Source organism: Strongylocentrotus purpuratus, unplaced genomic scaffold, assembly GCF_000002235.5.
Source record: "Strongylocentrotus purpuratus isolate Spur 01 unplaced genomic scaffold, Spur_5.0 spur5_scaffold_21, whole genome shotgun sequence".
Taxonomy (NCBI): Eukaryota; Metazoa; Echinodermata; class Echinoidea; order Camarodonta; family Strongylocentrotidae; genus Strongylocentrotus; species Strongylocentrotus purpuratus.
This window is the reverse complement of record NW_022145607.1, coordinates 22,366,192-22,377,207: the sequence shown is the minus strand read 5'-3', so window position 1 is coordinate 22,377,207 and position 11,016 is coordinate 22,366,192. Positions and strand designations below refer to the sequence as shown.

Sequence of the window (11,016 nt, the reverse complement as noted above, 5' to 3'; positions counted from 1 at the left end):
AAGAGATTCTACTTTAGCTGGAAAGGCAGGTTGTCTTCTGTCGCATCTTGACTTTGCGGTGGTTTGCCCTCTGGTCAGCACAAACCTTGCAGCAATCTTGCAGTCAAACTCATTCAAAAGAAAATGGCCGCACTGGCATGTGCATGTCTAACCCTGCCTTTCCAAAGCTTTTCTTGACGCCCAATCAACAATCTTAACGATTCCTTCGGAGCCATTCAACCACAACATAACAAAGCACCCAGCATGCATCGCCCATCCAGGCATCCATCTATTCAAAACCGTCCTACTTTTGAAATGTACGCAAATTAGGCCTAGTACTCTGTCATGCAAAGCAGCAAATTATTGGTGGAATTCACAGAAAGTGTTTTCAACATTCAAGCTGATCGGTGGCCAGCAAATCTAGTAATTTAATCAGAACCGGCCTACCGACCCACACGAACATAACACTTGTCTTTGAAATATTTTATATGCAAATTACTCGGGCAAGCACATCGGCAAATTGTTGGTGGAATAGACCGGTTTACTAACGATTCATATATTATTCATACTGTTTAAAGAAAGGTTGATCTTGATAGCCTTAAAGCTTGCCCGACATAGCAACACGTAATGTATGCAGACTGGATTCCAATTATTGTAGTTCACTCATTTATATCGGGGTCATGGAATAAATCGGACCAGGACCCCAGGAAAGAAACATCATAAATTTGAATATGTTAGTAAACCGGACTGTTCATCGAACATGTGGGTATTCAATGCTGCTTGGGGCCCAACCTGACAAGTGATCTATTCAAAACTGCCCTACAACGATAAGTGTATGCAAATTTTGAAGCATTAATACTTAGGCAAATACCAAATATACCCGTTTGCTTCAAATGCATTTCAATTTGTGTATTCTCTCCACAACACCTAGTAACTATTTCATTCTGCTTTGCGCTAATGGTACCTGGATGGAATCCACTTTATAGTTATTTGTCCATTTTTGTTGTTGTTGATATAAGTGCTTTTCTAGGATTCTCCCGCCCGGGAAGAGGGGAGTGAATTCATGCAACAATTTCTATTTTATCTCATCTTTAAATTGTTACTATTTGGAGAACTAAATAACTAACCTGTCATATCTCTCGTTTTTTAATATTTTTCCTTATTTATTTTTTCTTCGTTTTTGTCTTCTGTTATTTAAAAATAAGTCGTTTTGTTGTTGTTGTTGTTGTTGTTTGTTTGTTTGTTGTTGTTGTTGTTGTTGTTTTTTTTTTTTTTGGGGGGGGGGGGGGTGTCATAAATCTGTAAGACCTTACCCTGACTCTGAAAATGGTGGTAACCTTCTTGTCTGTCAGATATTTTGAACACGTGTTTGAGCCCCCGCCCCTCCCGGTCCTAGAATCCTAGATGACCACTCAATCAAACATTTCGGAGATTTAAACAAAGTATGGATTCACCTATCATTATTTTGATAATTAATTTCTTGATGTCGAATCTATCATGGGATCTATCACCATTTGCGTTATTTATATAAATACTATATTAAATTAAACAAAATACAACAAACACTCTGCAAACTATAAATAAACAACAATGGAAATTGAAGTTTTTTGTTTGCTATATATATATTTTCTTATAAAGATACATCTCGTTACCTCTTTCTAAACATAATTAATGCTTTACACATTTACATATCTAAACACAAACTCTAAGGCCCGAATTCACAAAGGAGGTTTGTCGACAAACCTTGGTTTTCGTACGTCATATGACGCGTTTAACGCGTTTTTTACAAACATGGTTTGTAAAGAACAAAAGGAGGTTTGGCGAAACAAAAGGAGGTTTGAGCTCAAACCTTGGTCTGAGCTCAAACCTTGCTTTGTGAATTCGGGCCTAACAGTCTATCAAAACTCGCTGTGAACATACATGTAGTTTACAATACATTTAGTACATAAGATTCTTGTGTTGATTTCAAGAATATCAGCCAATAAACAATTATTTATCACTGACATCTACATTCTGATTCATTAATATAGTCAATACAAAATAAGTACATATTATTTGGTAAACAAAGGAATGGAGCTAACAAATAGCAACATGCTAATCTAGGTTAGCCCCCAAATAAATATTGCATCATTTCACACTGAATTCAATAACGAAATCGGTTGAAGGTTTTTATGCATATGAATGTTCATATCTTTTAAGGAAAGTATATTCACTATTTACCAATAAAAACATTTACATTTAAACCATGTAGCTTAATCGATAGCTTCAGATAAACATATTCCTCCAGCAGAAATGTCTGTAATGCTCATACAAAAGTTTCTGCAACTTGCAATATTTTCGTATTTCAATAAATGACATTATTATTTTATTGTCTACTGGTAAAGTTAACAATATTCCATGATTCTTTTGTAGCAAAATATGTGTATTTTATTCCCAGCAAAATTGCATATTTCTAATAACTATAATTGCATGTAGGGGCAGATCGGGGGGGGGGGGGGGTTATGTGGTTATGAGTCTTCTTTTTTTTGGGGGGGGGGGGGGTTATCGAACCCATTTTAATGTCCTTTTCATGGTCAATAAATTTCTTTACCTTTTCAAATGTTAGACGATATGTGATGTTCCTGAACATAAACAAAATCTTAGAGCCTCTTTTCCAGAATGAAAGACCCACCCTTGGTATTCAAATCGTTGACCAAGTTATTAATGTATCTTCTGATTTAAAAACATTCATCAAATAATGGCGCAATTGAATTTACATTACAGCAGTGGTAGCGATGTTGGTAAAATACCCTGCCTTTAGAACACTTTAGTCTCCTCTCACAGTACAGACATGTATTATATAGTACTAGTAGTATTAGTAGTAGACGACTTCTAGTATGTACATGTATATATCTATATTGAATACTACCTACTTCTTGTAATTCTCAAATTTAACAATGGATGATTCAATATCAACTAAATTTATGGTACGATATTATGTCGTCCTATAACTGTAACACAATCTTTCAAAGTACTTGTACAAACTGTATATCATTACATAAATGTGAATCATGTTATATGGGATTGTGCTTTAAAAATTGCATGACCTGCCTCCGGTCAAATATGGGACCATGGTCCTGCTAAATATGTACCACAAGTTCTTCTAAAATAACATATCAGATGACAACATAACAATGCTTTAAAAGTATGGCAGTTTTATATTGCAAAAGTATAACAAGGTAGGAGATAAAATGGCCATCATAGTGTTAGAGTTATTTACCAACTATTTGACATAAGTTTGAAAATTAAATATGTTTATATTATTTCAGATGATGCAAAAAATAAACAGATATTTCAATAATAAAATAAAAGCAGAACATTTACATATTATTTGTATTACTATTATTAGAAACAACAATAGGACTGTGTTTATAAAAACATAGCTGTCACATAAAAAGATGTCCCCATCTCTACACAAATCATCTACCCTTGCAACAAAAGTTGGGTGAAAGTTTGCAGATTTGTATTCAAATAGAGCTCCAAATGTACCCTCCCCATTTCAAATGGGTCATAGTTTCACAAATAGGAACAAAAAAATAAAATAAAACACAGGTACATGAATTTCTATAATTATTGGCAGTGAGTTGGAACATACAAGGCCTACAAGGGCTGATCAGAAAATAGGCCGAATAGGCAATAGCTCCCCCCCCCCCCAAAAAAAAAAAAACCCCTTAAATTTCTTACATTTACAAAATTCTTTACTTTAACCCTGGACCAACCACTTTACCTCACCCTAACCCGACCCCCAAAATACACCATAAAACCCTAACAAAAGCCTCACTCATGGATACTTTACATAAATAATTAGGAATCTCTTTGAGAAAGAATAACAAATGAGAAAAAGACAAAGAAACGGGTTAACTCTTGATTCCGATGGCCAAAGCTTTCTTGAAGTGCTCTTCGGTCTTGACGTTTGCTAGCATGAACCTAGCAACGTCTGCTCTCGACATCTTTCTGATTTGAGTGTCACAAAACTGACGACCGATCTCAACTACGATCTCCTGACCTGCAATCAATAAGATCAAAAGGGCATCATCAAAAGTAATATTCAATATAATAAATCCCACCTCTGTGATCTTAGTTTTGCAATACTGAAGACTGATCTCAGAAATGATCTCAAGCCCTGCATTCAATATGAAATTCAATACAGGAATACAAACATATTCCTCAAATTTGCATATATACATGCCAACTAGTTCCTGTCAACCTACAATTTCCCTAATGCTGTAATAATTCACTACAGGCCACAGGCAAAGGTTAGATTATAGAAGCATGAGGGGTTTTCTGAATTGCACTCAGTTAGATAGGTTAAATCTCCAATTAATGAATATCATAGCCTTGCTTCTACTCAACTTTCCATTCTTGAATTTGCCTCCAAAAGACCACAACTATTACTGAGGCAATGTTACGAATGTGTGTGCTATGGCAAATGTACATCCATCAGCACTCCGCTATTGTGCAAAATAAAATAACAGTATAGGCCCGTTTTGTCCTCATATGCCAATTAAGCCACCAAACAGAATTCAGACCAATCACTAATCGAGAAAGTTCCGACAATAAACGGTAATACATTGTTTGGTTTAAAACAGACAAGTAACATTCACAATTACTGCCAGAGAGGGTGAGTCAGTACTTACTCTGGACCCAGCCAATTACACCCCAAAATCATGCTACCTTATAAACTTAGTTCAGATAAAGTGCATTTGTTTCCATAATTGCTCATAATTTAGGTAATGCCCTAAATCCCCAAACTCTCCTAATTTTTTTCCTCCTGGCCTTCCTGCTGTAAAATATTTGCACATATAGGAGAAGATACATGTTGAGTTGCACTTGCATGTAGTAGTGTGGATACTGTTCATTCTAGACTCAACTCTCTTTTCAAAGTATGTCAAGAAGTCTGCATCGAGTGCAGTTCAAACTGATTTCGGTTCATATATACGAACATGTTCTGTGTTTAGATTCAGATTCAGATTCAGATTTTATTTCCGTTTCAAAACAAACAAAATATAAACAGACATAATATAATACAGTCAAATATAATATAAACAAAGTAAATTCAGTATTATGTAGAACAAAATTTAGTTGATAAGAAATATTGGGAAAAAACAGTACTGAACAATAAAAAAAATGACCTTGATGAAGTAATTCAAAACGGAGGGGCTTGCTAAAAAAGCAGAGCTTGTATGAGGCAAGCCCCTGACTTAGTTACATGGATACGCTTAAATAATTATGGTCGAAAGCTAATACCAGTAAAACACACTAAAAGGGAATACAAAAAAAAAGAAAAAGTAAAAGTAAAAATAAAAGTAAGATAAATATAGTAACAGAGAGAGAGAGAGAGAGAAAGGGGAGAGAGCAAGAGAGAAATAGAGAGCGAGAGAAAGGCAGGAAGAAGGAGATGGGGACAGGAGGCAGGTACACCACCAGGTCGTTAGGCTTGTTTAGATTATTCTTAAAAAAGAAACAAAAAAGGAGGAAAGGAGGAATAACAAAAGGAAAGATTTGTTTTATCTTTCCGTAGGTTTAGATTTTTGAGCTTGGCTTGTTGGTGGGGAGTATTGGCTGATTAATGTTTTCCTAAGTTTACGTTTAAAATTGCTAAGACTAGGGGCTTCTTTTATATCGTTGGGAAGAGAATTCCAATAGGCACATCCAGCGAAGACAAATGAATTCTGTGCAAATAATGTTCGTGTTAAGGGTAAGTGATAACAGTTCCGTTGTCTAGTCGGGTAATTGTGTACAGAGGCATTTTTGCAGAACATATCGGAAAAAATTGCGGGGAGGTCGTCTTTACTTAGTTTGAACATAAATTGGCCGAGTTGGAACACATAGATATCTTTCACTTTGAGAATATTATTTTCGAAAAATAAAATATCTGTATGAGATCTGAATTGTGTTTGAAATATTATCCTGAGTGCTTTTTTCTGCAGCAGTAGGATCCTATTTAGGGCTCGGAACCAGGACCTGGTTGCATAAAACTTAACACTGATGGTAACTTCCATGGAAACCTTGATTTCAGTGGCTGTTTAGCAATTTTATTAGACAGACTTGAGTGGATACGCATCTATAGGACCTTTGTTGCACGGAATTATCATTTATTTACACGTTAACTCTTAAGCTGCCACCCATACAATGCACCCAGTGCCACGGTGCTAATCTCTATTGTGCCAGCAACAAAGCCCCTGCGTGCCAAGTTAATTTTAGGGTTGGTTCAAGTGCGTGTTTTTAAAATCTTTACTATGTTTGATCCACTATAACTTCTCATTCGTATGTTGTATAAACAAACATTGTACATGAGAGTTGTAGGAAATTTCACCCTTTTTCCATTGATACCAATATCATTTCATGAATGTGTAATTTTGCTGAGGTAAATAAACACTATCAGTGAGTTGTCGAACCAATCCGTCGTCTCATATGGTTTCTGTATGTAGTAAATATGTTCAGTGCACACAACAAAGTACCATTCTCTTGCGATGGGGAGGCATACTGATGATATATGATATCAAAAACAAATCTCTAAATTACTCGAGAAAATCCAATCTGACTGTTGTAGACGAAGACGCGTAATCGAAAGCCGATAATCTGATGCACGCGACGGTACTTTCAATAGCACTGCAAAAGCACTCAACACGGTGCAATGGGCATGAACAATAACTGTTATTACATCTGCGCGCTAGCGCGCACAAAGCACCGTAACGGTGGCTCGCTAGCATGAATGTGGCTTTCAATCGATAGCACGCTCGCGTGCACATGGCACTATAACAATAGCGCGCTAGCAGACTCATGGCAGGATAAGAGTTAAAGACGCAGCATTTTTTTTTTTGCTGCAGTTTCCCGCGTCGTATCTGAACAAGGATTTAAGGGGCTTTAGATCTAAGATAACCTACCTGTACTGGGTCCATCAATGAGGTGAGGTGGTTTGACAATGGTGTAGTCTATATCCTGACCCTCGTCTTCCAGAAACTGTTCCATGACGGTCAAATCAGCTAACGGTTTACTCAGCATTGACCGGACGACCCAACGAGCCATGTAACCAGGGTCGTCATCGGGATCAACTGAGATGCAAAATGTGCAAAAAGATTTATAACAACACCAACAAAAACAACAATGATAATGAGCGAGTTCGTAATTAGGATTTGCGCATGTGCAGATAAAGGTCATTCGTTCCCAAATTGTAAAACCATTGAGACGAATACTCGTTATCGTGCTCATGAAAGTTATGTAATTAGTATTCATTTATGTACCGACAGTACATTTCGTCCTTGTTTTCACGAAGTGACGGTAGCGAGGAAAATCGTAACGCAAAGTGAATGCATTTTTTTTTCACTACCGTCACTTCGTGAAAACAGCGACGATTTATCTGATACACAGGTGGAAGTATTCTTCTCAAGAGGGCAAACAAAAGGTATTCATGAAGCACCTCCATCACTTCGACAGTGATTATTCTAAAAATGCACAAGAGGGACGTATCCATAGTGTAAAAGATCTGTGGATATTTGGGGGTCATGTGTTCCGAAAATATTTACGAACTGGCTTATTGACTTAAGTGATCTATGATGGTTGAATCACTGGTGTCAATGTGGATTGTGAATCCATCATATTAAGAAGTTTATTGTGAATTGTTGCTGGATGATGGTGTGATCCCTCGTATGTTTTACCCTTCAACTAGTTCAGAATCCGGCCAATTTTAATTTTAAAACTCTCCACCAACTCGATGCAATCTCCCCCTACTTGCTGCCTGCCGGAGATGGAGTGATCCCCGATTTAGAAAACCCAGCAGAAAAGTTCTTACACTGGGTGCATGAGTTCATTGATAGCACCATCTTTGTCGGCGTGCAGTAAGTGTAGGGAATATTGTAGAGATAAAATAAGGATCTCCCAGATTCTGGGATACCTGTCAACAAGCCAAGTTGTTTATTTACACTGTTGACAAAGCAAACCCACGTCAACATCTCACTACTTTTTCTGTTGATGAAAATGTTGATAAAAGTCTTGTCACTGTTGGCCTCAGTGCACCATAGCCCCACATAACTATGGACATATGAGTTGGATGATACTGACCTTTGACATACCAGGATGACATCATGAGGATCCTCTTGACCTGAGCACCTCTCATCGCCGTGACGATGGCCCTCATAGGAGCAGAGTAGATGGTCGTACTGTAGATGAGTGACTGTGATCCCAGGCAGGAAAACACCGCATCACATCCCTCAAAGTGGGGTTGAAGGCTCTCTGCCGAGAAGACATCTCCTTCAACAACCTACACAACGTATTGGACATTGGGAACATAATGATGTACAGATTCAAACATAGATATAGAACAGAATTAACGCTTTGGTTGCTTTTTTCACTTCCCTGCTGACCCTGCAAGGTCATATGTTTGCCACACATGTGATATTGCACAAAACAAAAGTCACCAAAGGATGGGAGAATATTTTGTGCAACACATTGGCTTTGCAAATTTTGTACTTATTTCTGGTCTTGATTGGTTCTACATGTATGAACACCCTTTTAACACCGGTATAGATTAATCTTGCAATGGAAACAGTTAAATGATCGTGAAGCCTTTTGGATACAATGTGGCACAGGGAGAGTAAATAAAGAGTTGATATAAATTATAAAATGTGTGTAGTAGTGTGTACCACAGTACCAGGGCTCAAATTAATTTTTTTGTCCACTGGGGCTCGTCCAAAAAAGAAAGAACCCCTGTGAGCCTTCTCACGGGGGCTCTTTTAGTGCTGACGGGGAAAGCTGTAGAGGGCTACATAGGAACCACTTCCACAAATGCCAAGAGCACCCCTAAGCCTATTTTTTTTTAATTCTGGATTTTGTACCCTTTACTTGATGGATATCATTATCACAGATGATAAAATTACCCCGATTCTAGATTTGAATCAGTGCCAAATATATGCAGAGCGGTCCATCTGAAAAAAGGTATACCTTTTCCACACATTCTAACAGAGTCATGCATACACAATATGATGTTACTTTTGAAGATGTTTCAGGGACTTTAAAATATGCTATTGCTACAATACAAATATGGGGGTTCAAGAATTTTCCCCTCTCTTATTGACGAGCGAACTGTTGGGATTAATCGCTAACAATCTACTGATAAAGCGGTGTGTAGGTACAAGTCTACAACATGTACAAGGTTGCGATATCCTTGAACTTGTAATTTATCTAATGAAGTACATGCTGCGTACAGTGTATACTAAAGCACACAGTTTGAGAGAGATTTTCTGATAAGATTACCAAAGTTCAACAGCAACAGATTTCTTGACTTTATTATAATTTCAGCACAGAGAATTGTAATCACATGTGCACATCTACATTCACCTAAACATATGTCATTTGAAGATAAAAAATGTCAAACTAGATACTCAATTCACCAAGTTCACAGATAACTCAAAGTACGTACAGATCTTTTGTCAATGTTGATCGGAATCCTCGTGTAAGTTACGCATTGTCATACACAAATGTACATGTACTATATACTGCGCTCCAATATGCATGCAGCTACATGGTGTATGGAATAGAAACTACCGCCAGAGCTCCGGGCACTTTCACTGTGCGCGTTCGCTCACTGTACCTGTAATCTACTGTGCTACTGACCTTGAAGCTATCGTGCTGAATATCTTCCAGTTTCGCCTTATTTCTGACAATTGCTGTTACTTCATGGCCTCCATCTAATGCCTGCCTTACTATACATAGTCCTGAGCCTCCTGTTGCACCTACTATAGCAAATTTCATGATGATTGTCTCACTTTCTCCTCTCGATTTCTCTTAACGTTTCAGCCGAAATTCGACTGTCATGTGACTTCTCAAGAGTTTGTTATGAAATTGTTGTTGTTGTTGTTTTAATTTATAGGCGTTTTTCATTCAGAAGTGAATATTTACGCCTCTTCTCTCAGGATTTTTATTCCTTTAAAATTAGATTTACTTCTTTTGATATATAGATTTGGATAAATTGGATTTTTAAAAACTAAACTTTTATTTAATGATGAAGAATTCAGTGGCTGGCGAGCAAAAGGCTTATCGGCTATATAGGACGCCCAAGGACCAACTCGGACACGGGAAATCATACTTTGGTACTAGCCTCGTATCAAGGCAAATATGGGTTATGATTAAAATACACACCAATGCACTCATTTTACTACAATTATTCTTCAGGTTAATCCTATATTTTATTTGATTACATTTAATATTTGTGCAATATTTTGGAAACTATAAAATCAACATGTCCCGTAATTGCAGTTGCCACCCGAGTCTGAAAGAAGACTAGCATGGGAAAGTAGGGATGGAGATTGGTGTGGGCGTGTCTACGACCTCGTTTTGGGCAGAAACAATTAAGAGAAGCACCATATCAGACAAAAGTATTCCATTAATTACCAATAAATAAGTACAATACTCGGAATTCTGCATACGTTACTTGGTGATATGTCAGGCAAGCTGTCGGCAAGCCAAGAACAATCTTTGAGTAAAAAGTATGCCTAAAATGTGTACATGTTAGTAAACTGGCCTAATTCGGACTTGGTAACATTGGTCAGATGATAAAAAATTGTGCTAATGTAGTGACTTCAATGCTAGATGAACAATTAAAGATAATCTGAAAGTTTGAGTGAAAACAGACCATTATTAATGAAAAAATTGGGGAAAACTGATCCGATCGATTCCTTAATCTCCCAACTATGTTATTACAATTTAATTACATTTTAGGTGAATGTAAATCATCACAAAGCAATGAATAGGCTCTGTATACCATTCCAGACACTTAAGTGTTGAAACATTTTAAAAGCTTGTCTTCAAAAATGGTGGGGAGAATTTACCGTTAGAGGATGTCGCACAGTGGCACGTTCAAAGAAAGCCATAAATATCTTTGTTGTTTGAGTTTTTTTCAGGATTTGTTGTATGTTAGAGGTTTAGTAACGTAAAAGGAATACATTTCATACAAAACTTACGCGGTTTTATCATCAACCTTCATCAACAATGTTACCGAGC

The 11,016-nt window shown here is 37.1% G+C and overlaps 1 protein-coding gene across 1 annotated transcript; it reads right to left on the bottom strand.

Annotated features, from left to right (window-relative positions):
• Positions 1-2,510: 2,510 nt before the first annotated feature.
• On the bottom strand, positions 2,511-9,835 carry LOC578603 (uncharacterized protein ycf39). Its single transcript, XM_030995376.1, has 4 exons — positions 9,631-9,835; positions 8,080-8,278; positions 6,906-7,073; positions 2,511-4,024 (listed from the first exon to the last, which is right to left on the bottom strand). Exons 1-4 carry the CDS (start codon positions 9,766-9,768, stop codon positions 3,876-3,878), a joined length of 654 nt encoding a protein of 217 aa, XP_030851236.1. The 5' UTR covers positions 9,769-9,835; the 3' UTR covers positions 2,511-3,875.
• Between the last annotated feature and the right edge of the window lie 1,181 nt (positions 9,836-11,016).